The 20,997-nt window shown below is 39.0% G+C and overlaps 1 protein-coding gene across 3 annotated transcripts; it reads right to left on the bottom strand.

Annotated features, from left to right (window-relative positions):
- Window positions 1-704: 704 nt before the first annotated feature.
- Window positions 705-19,410, bottom strand: LOC116319897 (actin-binding LIM protein 1-like). Of its 3 annotated transcripts, XM_039616110.1 has the most exons (20): window positions 19,292-19,410; window positions 13,714-13,857; window positions 11,861-12,044; window positions 11,659-11,768; window positions 10,048-10,174; window positions 9,780-9,873; window positions 9,239-9,326; window positions 9,011-9,069; window positions 8,229-8,306; window positions 7,359-7,541; window positions 5,640-5,669; window positions 5,365-5,494; window positions 5,152-5,241; window positions 4,397-4,447; window positions 4,011-4,069; window positions 3,624-3,669; window positions 3,521-3,528; window positions 3,197-3,271; window positions 2,115-2,195; window positions 705-1,965 (listed from the first exon to the last, which is right to left on the bottom strand). In XM_039616110.1, the coding sequence occupies exons 1-20, from the start codon at window positions 19,302-19,304 to the stop codon at window positions 1,852-1,854; spliced, it is 1,764 nt and encodes a 587-aa protein (XP_039472044.1). In that variant the 5' UTR covers window positions 19,305-19,410; the 3' UTR covers window positions 705-1,851. The 3 variants fall into 3 exon arrangements, with proteins under 3 accessions (XP_039472044.1, XP_039472045.1, XP_039472046.1); XM_039616111.1 differs by lacking the exon at window positions 5,152-5,241; XM_039616112.1 differs by lacking the exon at window positions 5,152-5,241 and having other exon boundaries at window positions 4,397-4,444.
- Between the last annotated feature and the right edge of the window lie 1,587 nt (window positions 19,411-20,997).

Genomic DNA, 20,997 nt, shown 5'->3' with positions numbered 1-20,997 from the left:
GAACATAAATAGAATTAAATTGAAATTCAACTGAGTGACACTCTGTTCTTTGTTTGCTTACTTGCTGTGGAAAAAAGCAAGCAGACTGTTCAGATTTTGTTTGAAAAAGAAACTTATATTCATCGCAGGCTACTTGCTCATGGTGCATCAGTGACTTTTTATTATGAGCTTGATTGTAACAGTTAACAAGTAGCCACTACAAAATCAATGGGATTTACTTAAAGGATCCATTCAGGTCTGAGGAATTCCTGCAGCATGCCAGTACTTCTGTTATATCACTGGGTATGAAACAGAGTTAAATTCTATAAACATAATAGGAAAAAATATCATCATCATATTCAGTTTCTTTCACCAGCAAACTTATGTATTACTTATATACTCACCAGCAACTTTGTTAGGTACATTTGTTCTTCTGCTTGGTAACACAATCGTTTAATCAGCCAATCACATTGCATCAACTCAGTGCATTTTAGCACGTAAGCATGGTGTAGATCAGCGGTCCCCAACCCCCGGGCCGTGGACCGATACTGGTCCATGAGTCGTTTGGTACGGGGTCATGAGACTTGAGGCTCGGGTGTGAAATTTATGGTTTTCGGGGTTTTTATCTTTATTTTTTATTGTTAACTCGGTTTCCCTGGGTCTTTTCCTGTGTGTTAGGAATAAATCTTCTTTTTTTTGGTACTGGTTTTATTTTCTTGTATTTATCCGTGACCCCTTAAAGGCCGGTCCATGAAAATATTGTCCAACATAAACCGGTCCATGTCGCAAAAAAGGTTGGGGGCCGCTGGTGAAAATGACCTGCTGAAGTTCAAACTGAGCGACACTAACAAAGTGCCTGATGAGTGTAGCATAAAATGTCTCAGAGCTGATCACTCAATATCTAGAAGGGAAGGCTTTTCACAAATTTACTTTCTGCAACAGTGACATCCAATTACAGTCGCACACTTAAATTCAGAGATCCTAGTGGCATGGTCCAATACTATTGTCCATATAGTGTTACATATAGTTACAATGGTGGATGCTCATGTTAAACAAGGCCATGGTTTCAAATGATCCAAGCGATAATATCTATGTGTCTGAAGTTCAGGCTTTAGACCGCTAAACACTGACAGTTTTTTCTACCCTTGGCTCTGTATGATGTATTAATATTATCATCTCAGGCACAGATCTGTATGTGAGGACATCAGCGAACCAGAAGAAAGTTGTCTTAAAGGAGAGGGAAAGGAAAATTATTAAAAACTGTAAATCATGAACAGCTGCTCTAGCAGAGTCCAAGAATAAAAATATGGAGTTGTTTAATATAAGCAGGGAATCTAGAGGATACACGGCTGCCCGTGGAAACACAAATAAATAAGGTTAAGTTCGTTGTCTTAGGATATTATAATTTTAACTATGCTATAATTCCTTACTATAACCTATGAATAACTAAAAAAGGTGAAAAGGTACAGTGTCCCAGGATAATTATGAACTGTCCGGTTTTTAGGGAAACATTTCATATTTCTGTGCCAAAAATTTAGCACAGAAAGTAAGGACATTTGTGTTTGGTTGATGCTTTGAACAATGTTTCTTGGCAACAAATCTTATGCGGCTGAAAAGCCTGTTTATTCTCCCTTAAATGGTGCTACATTTGTTAGAAAATGTATTTGTAGGTTGAGCAGTGTGTGGGTTGCGCCCATGAAAAAAATTGCCAAATCTTCTCTAATCAGTTATTTTGCTATTGAATCTACAAATGCAATTGTTACAAAAAAAAAATCAACCAACCACAAATGTTCTTACTTTTTGTGCTATTTTTACATACGAATAAACATACAGGTTCAAAGGAGCTCATGCATCACATATTCACAGCATGTATTAGAAAAGATCGGCTTTCTTCTTCATGTCATTACGTTTCCAAAGTGGAAGTCTGTCAAATTCTTGAATATCCATTCCAAAGATGTGGAGGAATGATTCTGGGGATAGGTGACGCTGCAAAAAGAAAGCAGGATGAAATAAATGTTTCTGTGGATAAAGCCGCAGAGTAATTCTGTCTGATTATTTCTTAATATAAAGCTCAAACATTACATTTAAGTGAAACTTATAACTATTTTTTTTAAAGAAAACCATTTAAACCACACCTCAAGTCTTGTTCTGTCAACATCCCTGGGAAGCTTCACTCGTCCTCTGTTACTAACTGTGAGCATTTCATATGGATAGATCTTGACAAACAAATAAAAACCATTTGAGAATATTTCATAAGTTGAATCTACACGACCGCATCAGGTCTTAAAATTTGGTAAATACAACTTAAGATGAACAAAAATACATGACATGTTACACAGTTTCATTGTTTAACACAAACTAAGCCAAAGTTCAGAAGCAGTGTGTGAAAGTCCACCCGTACTGCTTCCATAGAAATTTAGTGGGTAAGTATTCACTTGTTAGTTGATCATCAACAAATGTGAGTACTTGTGGCATAAAAGCAGAAGTTTTGGCAGCTTGCTGGTCTGAAGCATTCAAGTGTGTTAAATGTTTAAGTTCATAGCAGTACAATTAGAAAATGACTCAACAAATGGATGCTGTTTGGAAGGATCGTCTCTTTTGTCTAAACACATCTCAGGTTTGCAAAGTTGCATCTGAACAAATCACAAGACACTGGGAACAATGTCCTTTGGGTAGATGAAACCAAAGTGGAGATGTCTGCCAATAATGCACTGTGCCATGTTTGGAGCATAGAAGTCACCTTGCAGTCACTGAGTCGACCATCAACACTTTATTCTATAGTATTCTAAAATCAAATGTAAGGCCATCTGTCCAACAACTAAAGCTTGGGCAAAACTGGCTCCATGCAGCAGGACAGTGATCCCAAGCAAAGCCCAAATCTACAACAGAAAAAGTCATACTTTATCATTACTTTAAGTTATGCTGCTAAGCACGGTGTAATGTGTCATGTTGCTGTTCAGCTGAGGTTGTATTTACATATTTTCAGGACCTGCTATGGAACCAGACGCTATATCCCTCAGCCGTAAAAGGCTGATGGGGTATTGTCATCACACCACCATGTGGGTGCTGTGGAGACCCAAGTTTGTGATTGCATTAACTCGAGAACAAACCAACTTGCTTTTTTGGAATCACACCATAGGTGCATCTACTAAAAATCTCATGTGATGTAAGTGTGTTAAAAGACAAATTATATAATAAAATAAAATATAATACTTGCATTTGGTTCCAACAAATTAGGCATAGACACTCCTCTCTCCATTTGTGTTAATGGGTACTGATGGTCATAGATGAGCTACAAAATGAAGCAAACACATGCAATTGGAAAATTTCGTGACCTGATTGAAGACTTGCTGATTATTTCCAGATAAATGCGAGTAAAGCTGAATATATGCATGATTAAAGAGCAGGTTACATAGAAATATGAGTTAATAAAGATATATTCACACAATGAGTTAGGCCAGTTCTTCAAAAATATGCCACAAACCAAACAGGGAACCAGGACTGACTTGAATACCAACTCCATTCAGTTACTGTCACATACCCTGAAGTCTGAAAGAGAGAGAGCAAATCCCAAACAAAATGTATTTAATTTCATTTTAATGGTAGTTAAAATAGTAATTAACCACATCTGTCTACATGGATACCTCTGCATCTGTCGTCATGGTAGCGGGAGAAATCAGCTGGCCGTGGCTTAGAAAACACATGAAAACAAAATTTTCACAATATTAATATAATAACCTTTTCTAAAGTGTTTATTTAGCGCCTACATATATCAAATAGAAAAGCATTAAAAATAAATATACTTTGCACAAAATTAGATGTTTGTTTGTAGATGTGCCTCTCAAATCAAACGAAGATGTGCGCTTTAAAAAAAGATCCTCATTGGTGGTTCTGTCTGATTTAATTTGACTTAAAAACAAAGCTTAATCAAAGTGTGTATCTAATTAATTGACCAATTAGAAGAATGTCATTTAGCAGGCTTATGCAATGTTTCCAAAGTGAGATTTAGGCATTAGTAACGCGTGTCCTACCGGGCTGAGGCTGTTCCGACCGGCCAAAGAGGATGCTGGGGATGTCGAGGAATTTGGATCTGTGTGAAAGCAGACAGATAAGCTCATCGCGAGACGATTTACACTCAGACTGGGATCTTTGCCCGAAACAGACTTACTGAGAAAAATGTACCTTCTCCGGTTCTTAGCTCAGCCATTTACTACTAACTATACTGCAAAACTGACTTTAAAATATCATGTAGTGACTTGAGGTAAAGTTTTATCAAGATCTTAAGGTCTTGATAAAAAGTTGTTTCTTTAGCTTAACTTACAAAGATACAAATGAATACTTTTAAACAACACAACTGAAATTTAAATGTAATTTTGAGTGATTCAAGCATAACATATACCAGGTTTAAATACTGTACCTTGCTGTTTATAAATCGGGGCCCTCCTGTACACGTTGAAGCTTTCATCTGCTGTCAGAAAAGAATGCAATGTTAGCAGATGCTTCATTTTTAACTACTGCACAGTGGAAACATTAGTATGAATGTATGTCTCTGGAAGGTGGCTGTCAAACTATTCCCCTTTTATTCACAGCTAGTATTAAAGGGCTACCTAACACTAGCTTCTTGCTTGAAATTGAAAACAATAAACCTTCAAAATCAGGAAGCATTTCAAACAATGAAAAATGCAAATATGGTTTCCTAAAGGCAGTTAGTTAGTTTGTAATCTTCCACAGCAAAAGCACAGACCAGTGATGACTGATCAAAGCTTGGCATATCTCGTTCGCACATGATAAACCTCACCCAAAGGCACAACGCTGCTATAAATAACCACAGCTGCACAGGAAGCTGTGTGTGAAGTTGAAAAGAGACTGAAATATTTATCTAATCAATTAAAGCCATTTTAAAATAATTAATTAAACCAGGCAGAATTGAAGTTCTGAATTTTGACCACTAGGTGGCACAGTGTTTCAAAGAATAAAGTGAACCTCATCTCAGTAACATAACTCTCCATGTGTGCTAGTTCCAAATAGTTTGTTGGTATTATTTATGTGTGTCAGACTAAATCCAGTGCTGGATTCACCATTAATTTGGGTTAATAAGGAATACAAAATGCAATTTAACACACTAATAGAGGAGAAGAGTTAAAGAGGGTGGCGCAGAAGCAGGGGTCTTACCTTTGCTTTGAGAGGGAAAGGTGTGATATAAAAGAGAAGGAGGGGAAGTGCCAGTGTTGCCACAGAATAAAGAGGAAGAAAGCGGGAACCCTTTGGATTTCGGGAAGTGCAGACAGGAGGAGTTGTGGTGGTAAAACAGAGAACAGGTGAACATGGGATGTGTTTCATATCTTTAAAAAGAGTGTTGGGATGCTTCTTTTGTGCTTATCTCACCTGGTCGATGGAAGTGCTGTGGTGATCTGGACGAAGTTGGAGTGTAGCTATGACGATGGTACAATGTATGAAGTCCTAAAGGGCCTTGGCTTGTAGATTTTGGTACACGTGTTCTTATTTCAAAACTCTCCTGAGAAGAGGAAAACAAAACCAGCAAAGAATCCATGTGAAAATAAATAGATTTAAAAGGGAAACTGGCTCACACTGTGTGATACCAGATTTCGTGGTATTTCTGTGCGTCTGTTCTAAGTAAAGTTAATAAAAGTGTGTTTTACCTCTGTGGGTTCAATTTTGATTTCTTGTGACTAAATCAGACAAAGAAAAGAAGAAAAATCAGCACATTCACTGAATCGCGTAGTCCGTGTTAAATAGAAGGTAACACAACATATGGGTGATTCCATCTTAAATTAGAAAGTTTATACGTTTCTCCACGCATTTTATCTTCATTTGTCAAGAGGCAATGCTTGACAATGACAATCTAAAAAACCTATAAAAGATAAAATCCTGAATCCCTTTTAAAATGATTCAGGATATGTAATTTGGGAGAGATACATCCAAAAATATCTGAGTATTGGTTTATTAAAATACGATTTGTTCATTTTTGAGACTAAGACTTTCATGTTAACAAGTATTCTGTGACTTTTGCAATGTCAAGGGTTTTTTTTAAACTAGTGCACACTCAAATATGGGACTTTACAGGGCTTTTTCAATTTTTTTTCATATTTTAATTAGTCAGTATGCAGACATTTTTCGATGTATCTGTCCCAAATTACAGATTCTGGTTCTTTGTGATGGTAAGTGAGATCAATAAAAATTGCAGGCTTGTATCCTTAATAGCTTTTGAGAGATTCATGTTCAGACATTGACTCAAATTTCAATGTGAGATAAACACATGAAAGTGGATTGATGGACCATTTAAAAAAAAAAAAAAATTAAACGTATATATCTTGAAAAGTATTTTATATATAGAGAGAGATAAAATTTCACAGCACTCATTATATATGTTTAAACTGTGGACCATAAAGTTTTTATTCAAATTGGACACCGTCAAGCAGAAGGTCCATGCTGATTTGAGATGAAATGACCCATATGTGACTTAAGGTCACAGCTTAACCCTTAAAAAAAAATTTTTTTGAGTGAGAAATTATTCATTCATCTAAATCGGAAAACTCACTGAACCTGGAGTTGTTTGTTTTTACATAAAGGCAGAAATATAATAAGAAGTTGCAAATAAAAGGATGTGATTGAAAACTGCAACTGCATGCTCTCTCTCTCTGTTGTTATGCATTAGACCATCAACCAAACTCATTAACTGCAAACCACAGTTCATACAAGTAAGTATTCTGCATACTCGAAATGATTTGGGCTGGTACTTTGCTAATGTAAAAATTAAAACTTGAAGCATTCTTGCTTCAAAACAGACTCTAAGGGACAATTCACAAAAATATACATGGTTTTTCTTCTGGCCTGTGGTGCTATTTATCCATCTCGACTGTTCTGATGTTAGCTGCCAAGTTTTGTAGAAATGCTTCTTTTGAATACGCCTGAACTAAATGGCAAGAACCAAAAAACATCTTTGAAAAACTCCTCCACAGATCTAATTTTAAGCAGTTTAATGTAGGAACTCTGACTCCACCTGCCAAACTAAAGGAAGCGTGCAGTTACCTCACATCACAGCTAAGCTGAGAGAGACGTCATTAATGCTGCCACTTTAATGAGAATCTGCCTCTCTTCACAGCACGCTTCCTTCAGGACAGGGAAACAGACTAAATAGATAAATAGCTCCACATTCCACAATAATGACATGCATATTTCATTTTAGGGTGATCTGTCCCTCTAAAGACTTTTTTTTACAATAGATGTTTTTATTTTCTGGGCCAAATACAACTAAACACGAGAATGAGAAAAACAAGACTTTGCTTGGTTAGACTCCTAAATAAAATAAAGACACAAACATGTCACTCGACACAAGCTGGAGCGTTGGATGAAATTACCTCTGCAGGACTTTTTTGGACTCTTTGGCTGTGTTGTGTGTTTCCTTTCTCATCCAGAGTAGAGGGGTGGTCATTCACAGACTTATAAGATATCATATCAGGATACTCAATATCGTATATAGCCTTGACTCTGGGAATTGCTGCTAAGTCTCTGTAATCAATGATCTCATTATCTACTTTGGCCTGGGAGCAGGACAGGGAGGAGAGGAGAGGAGAGGAGGCACAAGGAGCAGACACAACAGATTAGGTCTTATGAAAGGTCAGAGGTGTCTTATTACATCATTTCAGGGAGGAATTAAACTTTAATCCCGTGATTTAGGCACATGAGGTGAGCGGATTCGGTTAGTCTATTATGAAATCCAATGTTTTTGTTTCAACATGCAAAATGATTTCCAGGCTTTTGTGCATAGCAGAGGTAGTTTTCTTATATTCTGAGGTGTTTTGGTGGGAGTAAAGTTTATGTCATTTCTGTGGGTGATAAAAAGCTGGGTGGAGGAGACTAATTACACCGAAAGCACCAGTTTTTGTGATCAAAGTCGGTCTGAATGCATTCAAACCCTGATTTTCTCAGTAGATTTATGGATGCATTGAGAGTCTTCATCATTCAGCCACAACTAAAATCACATTTTGCCTAAAAAGCACCAAGAAACTAGTTCCGATCAGTCAAGGTACCACTTGCTGAATTATGTTACTGATTTTAATGCTCTATTTTCCTAAGTGTTTCTCCACTTCTCACATCAATACGAATTTTTTCGCAAAGGGGAAACTCTGTCCGTGCGACTCCCCTGTATAAATAAAGGATAGATCAAACACAGATCAACCCACGGTGAATCACGCACCATAGATGCAAATGCTGGCCTGTGAACTTACACAGATAGTTCGACCTGGGCTGCCAGGAGTGCACGAGCCCGGCCTGGAACAGGAGCTTTCAGATGATGATCTAGTGCGCTGAGAATGGGGGGAAAAAAAATCAAGCAACAGAAACAGCTACCTCAGAAACAGTACTTTTTTTTTTGCTGTCGATTGCAGCCTTACATCCACACACACACACAAGCGTTTCTTTCAGGAATGCAATCCATGGCACACTCAGTGTACAGTAGAGGTACTTAACTAAGTAATGTGATTAATTAAGAGATTTCCAGGCAATTTCAGTGTGGTTAATAGCCACAACAATCCCTGATAGCAAAAAAAAGTGTGAAGCCGATCATGCAGTACTGCCAACAAAGTTCATTCACGAGCAGTAGCTTATTAAAGGTCCACCTAATCATTGTGCAATGTAAAAAATCAAATGTATAAAAGGGGAATCTTAGACTGTGAATTAAAGGCAACAAGCTCTGATTTGACCAGCCAGGTGTCTGTCATATTGCATTGTGAAACAAGCACGTGTGGTTAATCTCGAATCACAAGATCGCAGCCTGCTCACTGCAAACCGCAGACCTGCTCGCAGTATTAACCTTCAGTTCATGTTGCGGGAAAAAGAAATCAAGACAGGGCGTTTTAGGTCTCCCGACCTGGGGAGGAATACATCGTGTAAAGAAATCACCTTGTACAGCTGCAGTAAGTCTTTGCTATGTGAGTTTCTAAAATCACTTCCATTTGATTTAGAAAATGCTCAAACTAACATGTTTAACAATGAGTAAAAAAAACCTTACCCTGTAGCTGTCCTCCATTCTGCTGGTTTCTCTGCAATCTGGGTGCCAAATTACTGATCCTGTGAAAGAAGAAACAATTGATTTTTGCAACTTTTACCAAAATGAGAAGACTTTTACCGTTTTTAACCAACAGGGCCGTGTTTATGCATTTATCAACGACCAAAAATGCTTCTTGGCCTTGAATGGACAGGCCGTTTATTTAAAGAGAGGCTACGATCTCAAACTGACCTTGCACATACATTTCTTCTCCTTCTGTGAACATCCTGTCGCATCGGCTGCATCTTGCACAGCTGGGGTGATAATGTCTGTCCCCAGCCTAAGTCAGATAATGAGCAAGACAAAAGTGGCTCACAGACTGCGTACGCACGGGAGCTGCATGAAATGAACAGCTGCAGAAATCACATTGCAGTTCGTCAGGTTACGTCTGCCCAGCAGTGTAGTTGGACCGCTGACTAAATGAGGTGTTAACAGCCTAGAGTGTGGTCGTTAGCGAGGGAGGACACTTGTTAGGAGTGGTAAATGATAATAGCCATTAAATAGACAGATAACATTCAAAACAGGTGATTAGAGCTTTTTAGGAACAGAAAAAGTGGCGGCACACTGAGCAAAATTAAAGACAGGCAGCTGCGGACTACAAAGAGGAATTTAACAGATTTAAATCTCTGAAGGGCTTCTGAGACTAATGTTTGTAATAAAATGCACTGCAATAGAAAAAGAACAAAGATTGAAACAGGAGTAAGACTCTTCACTGAAAGCAGATCTCTCTTACCTCTAAGAGTTTTCCAGTTATAAACTTCTGACATGCTTCACATTTTACCCCAAACTGAATCTGGTAGTCTCTCTCACAGTAGGGAACTCCATCCCTGTAAGATGCACATGACATACACTTACCCATGCAGTACATGTGGAACTTTTGTATCATCATTTTAGCAGCATTCATCTAATCATACTCAATTTAGAAATAAAAGATTAAGGAAGAGGAACACAAAGCATACTGAATGAGTGAGTGAGTGCATGAATGAGACATTTATATTTACTTGCTGATATATTCTCCGCTCAGCACTTTCCTGCAGGTTTTACACTTGAAGCAGCCTAGGTGCCACTGGCCTCCGAGGGCTAATAGAGCCTGTCCATTCTTGATGTCTCTACCACAGCCAGTGCAGTCTGAAAACACAACATATACATTTATACTCAGTGGTCACTTTAAAAGGCAGCTGCTCAACTTATTAGACGTGCTCAGCTGCTCATTGATGAAAATATCTAATCAGCCAATCACATGACGTTTAGCCATATAGACCAAGCCAAGAGAAAACATCCAGAGAGCAGCAGTTCTCTGGGTGAAATGACCTTGTTGGTGCCAGAGGTCAAAGGAGAATGGCTGGACTGCTTGGAGCTTATAGGAAGGCAACAGTACCTAAAATAATCACTCATTCATTTATAGTTGGTATGGTAAAAACAAATACATTGACAATGATGAAAAGTAAGAACAATACCAATAAAACCAATATTGGGTCAAAATCCAGAGAGTATAAATGTGTGTTAAGATGAGCTTTAAAGAAATGTATTCCATAAACTAGGGGATGCAACAGAGAGTGCCCTGTCCCCTCTGAGCTTCCACTTATGGGCCCCTTAGTGCTGAGTATTGTTTAAACACCACAGGTTACATGAGTGTTGTTGCTGACCATGCCCATCCCTTTAAGACCTGACTCTACCCGTCTTCTGACGGCTTCCTCCAGCTGGATAACACATCAGAGCTCATATCATTTCAATCTGGTTTCTTGAACATGGACAATAAGTTCACTGTAGTCAAATGACCACAGTCACTGGCTCTCAATCCGATAGAGCACCTTTTGGATGGAATGGGAAATTCAGATCATGGCTGTGCAGCCCACAAATCTGCAGCAACTGTGTGATGCTCTCATGTCAATATGGACCAACATCTCTGAGGAATGTTTCCAGCAGCTTGATGAGTCTCTGCCATGAGAAAAGCACCTTTCTGCACACTCCTGCAGAGAGATCCTCTTAGTCCAGAGGCTTTGTGAGTCTGAATCCCCTATTTATCCCCCATTTATCTATAATCACTACACAGATGAGGTCAAGCAGAGGTAAAGAGTTAAGTTTTACTGTATCTCTTGCTTCATACTGGCAGGTTCACAATAGGATGACTGGATTCGTGAAGGAAAGTCAACTTAAAGGGTTGTAAAGAAATCCGCAACAGCTGCAGGCGGGTATTAGACTGGATTTAGTGACACTGTGTAGCCGTCATAGTGATAAGAAAGGTGACATTACCCAAAAAGGCTTACAACTGATGATTGATTTCTTTTCCCCTCTTACAAGCAGATTTCTTGAATGATCCCAAATACTTTTGTTATCCAATTCATTCTACACAAGCACAGGAGAGTCAGATGTGCTACCTGCAAAAAAGTGAAGACTTAAACTTCCCATTTGCTGACAGATGTTGACCTTGAATGACTCTTGAAGACAGGATAAACTAAATAAACAGGCAGCTGGCAGAATACCCACAGCTGGCCAGTGTTCAATGTATAATCCACTGTCTTATTAAAACTACAAGGGATCAAAACCTTTGATATATTTTTTGAATATTTCGATATGAACACTGCTTAGAGAGTATGCAGAAATGCTCTTACTGCTGGAATAGCTGGTGGCGTTTGGAGACGGCGACACAGGTTCCATACAGCGCTGACAGAGGCAGTCTTTTCCAATGAAGGTGACACAATTCCCAGCAGGAAAAGGCTGTCTGAGAATCAAAGTAAGAGACACAATTATACCAAGGATTTGTAAGACATGTATGCAGAACTAAAACCTCCCAAACATCATTTTTAAGATTACTTGCAAATGGTGCAAACAAAGCAGGCTGTGTGGTAGGTCTTCCCCAACACCGTGACCACCTCTCCCTCCACAAATTCTCCACAGCTGTTGCAAGCTGTGCCGTGAAGTCGCTGGAAGTCCAGCGGGCAGAGGTAGTCCCCATTCCTCATGAAGAAGCCACTCTGAGCTAAATCACAGCCACACACTGCACAGAGACACATTCAGAGAAAGATCTGATCAATATTACAATGTTTTATATCAAGACTGTTACAAGTTAGTGATGTAAAAGCTAGTGATAACACCAAAGAGGATTATTACCAGCTCTATTTAGACACTTTGCCTGACCCATTTATCTTTTAGTCATTGCAGAGATCTTTTTCATCAAAACCCATCAAACCTTTGACCCTAAAGTGGCCACTTTAAGTTGGTCTAAAAAGTAATATTTCCTACTTTTCCCTTTGTCTTTGTGCATTTGTTTACTCTGTTGCCCTTTAGTTTAGTTTCCAGACCGTAGCTAACGTAAAGTGTCACCTTCACTCTGGATGTTGTCACAGTAGGAAGTTAATAAAGCATCGGATAAATGCTATTTCTGCTCCCTGACCCTCTGATTCTTAAGGCTTTCTGAAACGTCTCTGCGGTTTTGTGCATTACGCACAATGTAAACATCTGTCTACATTGTGCGTGGTACCGATCAGCTTCATGCCAGGTTACAGGCGATATATAGAGTTGTCTGTTTGCTTGTTCTTAGTTATTTGATACTCCAGCATCCAACCTGTCCTGCTGCGCCTGCCACAACAGAATGCACACAATGCCAAGGACAGATTTGTGCTGCTCTATTCCTGTCCTCCTGCTACTCTCTAACAATGTAAACAAGTTCCAAATTATGCTATTTTGAATTCAACCATCTTTGAACATGCCCCTGCTTCCATGTTCAAAGCAGGGGATTATTTTAAGCAATAGAAACGTTTTCTGTGAATTTGCACAAAAATAATGACAATCCTTCACAAAATATCGACAGCCCTAATTTACTGCATTTTAACAAGGATATTATTTTTTACTGGCACCAAGTTGGCGAAAGCTTAACACTGTTCTTGGCCACATAAACAGCTGAAAAATAAATCACACATTTTATACAATCAAACGATAACATAACACATTTGATATGACAGAAGATTTATTTGAACATAAATATTAACATTCATGTGAAGCTGTTGGGATAGCTGCTGACCAGAGTTACTACCTCTTTGGCTCACTGCAATATTTTTTTCTGACATTTGAAGTTTTGTATGAGATATGTGCACGAAATGAGGTAGTGTTATGATTTTGCAAGCAACAGACTCAAAAAAGATTGACTGAGGAACAATAACAGTAACAGTGTATGGTTACTTTACTGTAAAATGTCCTGTATTTTAACAGCAAACACTAATAGACACATTTCTGACAGTCAGGCATTGATTCATTCGCCCTGCTCTCTCGGCACTGCAAGCTTCTCTTCTCTGAAAGTCTCTTTGTTTCCCCTGCGCTGTAAACATCGTCACAATGACATGAAAGGACAACAACACGAGAAGCTTGTCAGAGCTTATTAGTGGGGACAATTGCTTGCAGAGGAAGCACTGCATGTTTTCCACGAAGCAGAGTAACACCACTGATTGGCCATTTGACAACCCAGGTGGTTCTCACAATAGCCTGCCGAATTACTGGCCTGTTGTCCTCAGGAAAATTGCATCACTGTCTGGTTGGACAAAGCCAGACTGAAATGGAAATGACAATCAGGAACATTGTTATAAACAGATTCCTCTGTCAGCCTAAAACTCGAGTGCTGCGTTACCAGCACAGTCATACCAGTGCAGTGGTGTCCTTCCATCAACACTCACCTTTGCATGTAAAGCAGTTTATGTGGAAGTAGCTGCTCTGAACACGCAGCACCTCTCCTCTGCATGACTCCCCACACCTGAAGCAGCAGATTACCTTCTTCCCTGCTGGAGGGCAGGGGTGGCAGCCATCCTGGGTGTGTAGTACTACAAGAACACAAGATATAAATGAATCAGTTAAGTCTTGATCAGTCGATTAACTGCTATAGTTTTGCTACTTTACACTGCTCTTTTTTGTCTATTGTATGCAACAGAGTTGTGCACTGCAGTCTTACATAATTATTTGCAAACTAATAGTTGCAACATCATGTTGGTAGAGGAAACTTCCACAGACACAACAGTCTGTGAACATGTTTAGCAACTTAGCATGTTCACATTTGCTAATAAGTGCTTAAGACGAGATGAGGCCAAAGGACTGGCCATTTGTTTTTTTAAAAGTAATTGGACGAACTAAAATTTTGACCTGTTGATCCAGAATTCATCCTGTGGGGACCATGAATGTCCTCAAATAATTTAAGGAAACTTGTCCAGTACTTGTTAGGACCGTGTACACAGGTGGTTCTCAGACCACTAGTTTAAATGCCTCATGAGCATCATGAAGCATTTAAACTCAGCATCATAAGAGGACTTTTCATAGTTTTCACTCTATTTTCCCATTGTTGTCTAGAACCAGTTGCTTAGACCTAATTCCCTGGATCCATGCAATCAATGAGGTTAAAACACAAAATGTATCGCTGTGCCCCTCATATGTACACAAATGCACACGCCCGCAGTGCAATTACATGACAATCAACATTACTCCATTTTCTAATACAAGTCACTGTAAAGCAATCATCTTTTTCATCATCGTTTTTCATCCATAGGAATTTATCCTGCTCTGTCTGAACAACTCATAACGTTAATCCACTCAACCAGTCAGTTCAGCTTTTACATAACTGAGATGAACGTACGACCCAAATCTGAAAGGTTCGGACACTATAGCATATAAAACCTATATTTTATTCACATTAGAACAAAGAAACATTTCAGATGTTTAAACTAAAATATTGCACTATTTCATGAAAGGTATAATATGCATTTTGAAGCAACATTTTAAAAAGTTGGTACTAAAAAGAAAAGACTTTAAGAACATTTCTCAGCAAAGAACTTAACATGACTGGGTTAAAAGAGCATTTTAGAGTGGCAGAGCTAATGTTCATCATCATTAAATTGTGCATACTTTGAACATTTCATCATATACGTTACAAAACATCATCAAAGAATTTCAAAAATTTGGAGAAATCTCTGTGCGCACGGGACAAAGCTGGAAAGTATTATTTGCTCATGATCTTCAGACACACAGGCAGCACTGCACTAAAAACAGGCATGATTTTGTTATGGAAATCACTGCATGGGCTCAGGAACACTTCCAGAAATCACTGTCTGTAAACAGTTCATTGTGCCATCCACAAATGCAGGCTAAAGGATGTATTATCCAAATGAGAAGCCATTTATGAACATGATCCAAAAAGCTGTCTTCTGAGGGAAATCTAATTTAAAATGAACTGAGGCAAATTAGAAAACTGTTTTGTGGTCTGACAGATCAAAATTTGAAGTTCTTCTTGGAAGAACACCAAGCAAGGGACCATCCAGACGACGCAACAACATGGCTTCATACCACCCTACGTGCAGTCCAGACCTCGGACTGCAAGGTCTGGACTGAATTTGGCACCACAAAAACAAAAAATACAATAAAGTTGACCCAGCACTGTTGAGCATCTAGAATCCTGTATCGGACAAGAATGGGGCAACTTTACTCCCCCACCCCCTGCCACAACTTTTGTTGTAGATATTTTCCTGCCATCAAATTCAACATGAGCTAATATTTTTCTTAAATCAGTACATTTTCTCAGTTTAAACATTTAATATGTTTCCAGGTTCTATTGTGGATAAAATATGGATTTAAGAGACTTGCAGAATCATTGCATTATATTGCATTTTATTTACAAGAGAATATTTACTTTTTACACAGTATCCCAGCTTTTTCAGAACTGGGTACATGTGCACTATGTTTTGGCTTAATTACACTTACACATCCACAGACTTTGAATACAGGCTGGCCAGGTGGATACTACCTCACAAAAGTCAGACAACATCACAAAACTGTTTTTTTCCCTATGGAAACATAAATATTTTAATGTTACAACACTTTTAGTAGGTATAATGTACAAGAGCAGTGGCCCTTGTGCAAAATTTTGTCTGATATCTTACCAAAACACTTAAGATAATTTTTCTTTCTGTATCTTTCATGTTTGAATGACAGCACCAGCATGCCTGTACAATCTAATCACAGCCACTTGAAACGTCCTTAATGTGATTATCTAAGGAGAGGGAGGAAAGAATGTGTTGTGTCGAGAGCAGTCTGTCATCCAGTAAGAGGACACCCAGCATACAAACAGACAGACACATGAATTTCATTTTTCATATACTGCTGGCAACCAAAAACTCAACAGTGCTCCATAATGCACACACATAAATTCACTAACTGGAAATCTGTCTCAGATACTATTAGTCACACTAAATTCAATGAGCTGGGTCTAAACTTATTTGATTCAAACAGAACGATTTGTGCAGACTTGAAGGTGAAATGTTTTTTGCACGGGCTTGTGAATGTTACTGAAGTGAGTCAAGCATCGCTGGTATGTGGCCCCGATCTGCCCCGCACCAGGAGAGATTTCTTACTATGGCAACAAGCGACATTTAGGGACCATATCTCAAAGGCTCATTCTACAGACACTTCGGTTAAATGTACATTATTTAGCACTGTAGTTATGAAAAAGCCTATCAATCAACAATCTATCATCCCAGTGCTCTGGAATAAAACTGAACATACAAATCTAGAGTGTTAGAGCAGACGGGATGAGCCTAGTTGGAATGTAGCCCATCAATTAGGGCATAGGACTGTAACAACTATTGAAACAGGCCTTTGTCCTAGAGCGCCTCGGACATTTGTTAATGACAGAGATGTTCTGCCAGCACGAATTCATGCAATTCACTTGTCATGAGGTCAGAAATACTTTAAGTTTTATTTTTGTTGGAAACAAGATGATGAATATAATCAGGCCTAGCTGTACTATACTGCACTGTATGGTGCGTGGTGTCATCCTGAAGTATACACACCCTATTGTGTGCTTTTAATTGTCGTTTTTGTTTTAATGGTAAAACTCAAAAAAGATTGAAGCCCTCAGATGGAAAGCTTTTTGATGCCCTCCCACACTTTCTTGATCTCTACCACAATCTGAAGCTGATATGTGATACGTGTCAAGTATTAGCAAACGGTAGATTTAGAAAGACAGCAAATGGAGAGAAACCCGAGCCGAACAGCTAATCACACACAGCCCAGCTATGAAAATCTGTATCTGTGTGTGTGTGTGTGTGAGAGAGAGAGGAGGACGGGAGCATCTATTTTCGGTATGCTTAGTTTTTATGTACGTAGGGCGAAGTAAAATGGCATCAGAAGATTTAAACTTCAGCAGTTCTTAGAACTCTATTGTCAAACAAATACATTTCCAAATCAGCTTCTGGACTTCATCTGAGTGACCTTAATGCCTGACGTTGAATTTGTTTTTTAATAACATATAATTTGCACAATAATAAATAATGTGCAAAGGTCTTATTGCCTGTCATTTCATCACCGCTCATCACTTTACAAGGAGTCAAACTTTCTTGTCATATTTTAAGGTGGTCTTGAATGATAGCTCTGCCGAATCTGTGAAAAATGCCAAAGGCAACACAGTTTGACATAAAGTAGTATTTTTGTATCAGTAAGGTGTCTTGATGCATGCTCAATCATCCAGGTAAGAAATTCCCCAAAAGTTGATCCTTGATTAGTGATCAAGGAACTGACCTCCCAGCCCACTGTTCCTTCAGTGGTGCTAGTTTCAGTCATTGATGTACTGTTTATATGATTGAGAAAACCTGCAGTCAGCTGAGACTGAAGAAGTCACTTGGATGAGTGACGAAACAGTTCTCCCACTGAAAACACTACGTCCAGGTGAACAGAATTAACTTTTGGGGATATCAGGAAGGTGGTTCCCAAAGAGCTGGAAATTTGGCATATCAATGTGACCTTAAAAAAACATGAGGAAACTGGATAAGTGGAGGACAAAAGAAGATGTTGCAGGCCTAAAACATTATGTAAAAAGTATCTGAGACTACAGCTCTGATGAAGTGATGAGTCCAAATTAGAGAATTTTGATAATACAACAGTGAGTGTCTCCAGACAGCTGTAAAACCAGTGGTGGTGGAGATCTTATGAAAACTGATGGAATTATGAATACTGAAAAGTAACATCAGATTTTGATCCACCTTCTAATACCATTTGGAAAGCCTCTGAGTGGCAACTGCCTCATTCTTCAGCATGAAAATGATCCCAAACACACTGCCAACAGTAAAAACATACAGTACTCAGATAGAAAAACACACAGTGGCCTCCCCAGAGCCCAGACCTCAACATTATTGAAGCAGTGTGGGATCATCTTGAAAGAGCAGTAAAATAGGAAAGCCTACATCTAAAGAAGAGCTTTGAATGTACTTCAAGAAGCCCAGAGAAACTTTCCTGAAGACTTGAAATTATGAGAAAACTTGCTTAGCAGAGGCTGTGTTAAATAATTAAGGTGATCATACCAGGCAATGACTTTCAAGCTCATTAGAATTGTACAAAATCTGTTTTTGCCTTAGGTCAGAGGTTGACTTAAGTGACACATTACTAAACCTAAATAAAACCTTGAATATTTACATTTCTAATCTGGATTTTTAAGGGTTTTTTTCATATTCACAGATATTGTCATGTACTACAAATTAAAGTCTTGCAGTGTATTGTGATGCCATCATTATCTTGGGCAGACAGATTTAATAGCACCCTACCTGCACTCTACAGAGGCTTTATTAAAGCACTCAGGCTGTGATTCAAAGACTACAAAGATGTAAAATCAGCGTAACCGTTCAAATTACTTCAAGTTCAGTAGGAGCAAAGTAGCATCGGGAATTTCTAGAGTAGAGAGCACCATGTGTGAGAATATTATCCGAACAACCGCTCATTTAGTCGAATGACTTTAAATTATTTATTGATGTTTCTTGTTGCTGCTGTGGAAGACAGAATACCGTCACTCTGATAAGAGTCACCTCCACATTTCAGTCACAGATCATCTGAGTGCTCCTTGTTGCTGCACAGTGGGCTAATCGCTGCTTAATTCAGAGGCATTTCTAAAATCACATGCTGTTCTTTCCCAACCATGTTCTACTTTTATTGTAACAGCTGTACTTGCACTTTTCACCGTACACTTTTACACATGCACAGTGTCAATCTAGCATAGATGTAGGTGTTCAGTGATAAATTTATCTGAAATGAAAAACGTCACATTTTTCATTTTTACTACCGTGACCAAAAGTGTCATCAGGATCCAACTTTAACTCGACAAAAATAACATCTCGTAAATATGAAAAGACAACCAAAAATATACACAAGGAGACATGTTTCCTTTCTTTGTTACCTATACACACACACACACACACACACACAAACACACTTGAAAATGTCTACCTTTCTGTTTCATGGTTTCTGTTCTTCTGCGCTGGAGCTCACGGCGTGAGTGAGGAGAGGCACTAACTGGACTGCTGGTCCAAGAGAAAAGGGTGGTTCCACAACACAGAGGCCAGGGGTGTGTGTTTGTGTGTGTGTGTGTCAATGAAAGAGGACAGCAGGACTGCCATTAAATTCTCTTGTGCTTCTGATCCATGACCTCATCCATACCGAGGGGGAGAGTATGTGAATGTGAGCTCACTGCGATGATGTAATTGTTTCTCTGAAATATAACGCTGCTGCACTTGTGTGTTATTCTGAAGTATTAGTGTTGGGGTTTTCTTTTAGAGGGAAAAACATACAAACTTTTCTATGTCGGCATTAAATCGTATATCAGGATTACATGATTGTTTTTGAAAAGCGATCACACTGGTGCAGCAGCTGGGACTGTCAGATCATTCTGGGACTGAACGTTCCTGGGGGATCTCTGCATGCCTGTTTGGCTAATAGTTTATTTTAAATTGGCTCTTATGTTCAGAAAAGTGCATTTTTGGCACCAAACTCTTGTTTTGCTTTTGCGGTTCGCTGCAAAAGCCATGCCTCATTATCCATTTGCACTGTGAAGCAACGTCCAAATAATTTTGCAGCATTTGTCTGAAACTGAGCAGAGAGCATAGTCTTGTGTACTTCAGAATTTATCCTGCTTCTTCTGTCAGCAGATACATCATCAATAAACACTGATCACCTGGTTCCACTGCCAGACAGACGTGCCCAGATTTTGTTTCCAGAACTGTTCAAAGTCTGTTTGATGTTTTCTGGCAAAGGCTAATCTGGCCTTCAGATGTTTATCCTTTTCTAAAACCAACTAATAATTCTGTTATTATACACTTTAGCTGTCTTCTGTGATGTTTCAGACCTTTTTTCTGTTGCTCAATCAACTTCGGCTTTCTCAAACTCTTACTGAAAGGCGTACACAGCAAGGGTTGTGCAGACTTGTGTTGACTGAAACTGTGATGCATGCAGTCATCATGAGTGCATGTAGACCTCAACCCTATGGACAATTTGTGAACTACGCTTAAAAGCCGTGTCTGTGCCAAGAAACCAACTGATTTAACTCTACCTAGTCTATCACGAAAAGCAGTGAAATATTGAGCCAGAATTGTGCCAGAAGTTTGTTGATGGATACCAAAAGCATCTGATCCAAAGTACAGCTTGCTAAGTGACATTTAACTAAATATTAGTTAGGTGTTTATGTCTGTATCTATAATTTTGACCCAGTATGGATTAGAGAAAACTTTATACCACTTTATAAACTTGAGGGAAATATCAAGCAGCAGCTCATTTTTCAAAAGATAAGACCAATAGCTACCACCTAATGAAGTAACGAGTCATTACCTGACAGCTCTGCAGGTATACCTGCCAGCTTTTCACACAGAATGTAGTCGTTAGGGTTGAGGAACGGTAGCTGCTCCATTATGGACTGCTTTGGAATCAGGTAGAGAACCTCTGCGATTTGACCGTCTTCAATAATTGACATGCGCCTGACGGAGTTCTTCCTCTTCACCCGGTCCAGAACTATCATGTCGTTGCTGCGGCTGGAGCCGCAGATCTTGCCCAGGTTGCTGAGGTTGAGAAGGCTTGACACGCTCATGTTGTCGAGACTTTCAGCCAAACAGTTCAGGCTGAAGACCGACTGCCGGTTAGAAACCATAAAGCAAACGTGAAGA

This window comes from Oreochromis aureus, linkage group 8 (genome assembly GCF_013358895.1).
Source record: "Oreochromis aureus strain Israel breed Guangdong linkage group 8, ZZ_aureus, whole genome shotgun sequence".
NCBI classification, from domain to species: Eukaryota; Metazoa; Chordata; class Actinopteri; order Cichliformes; family Cichlidae; genus Oreochromis; species Oreochromis aureus.
The sequence above is the reverse complement of the archived record's forward strand: the minus strand, read 5'-3'. Positions and strand labels throughout refer to the sequence as shown.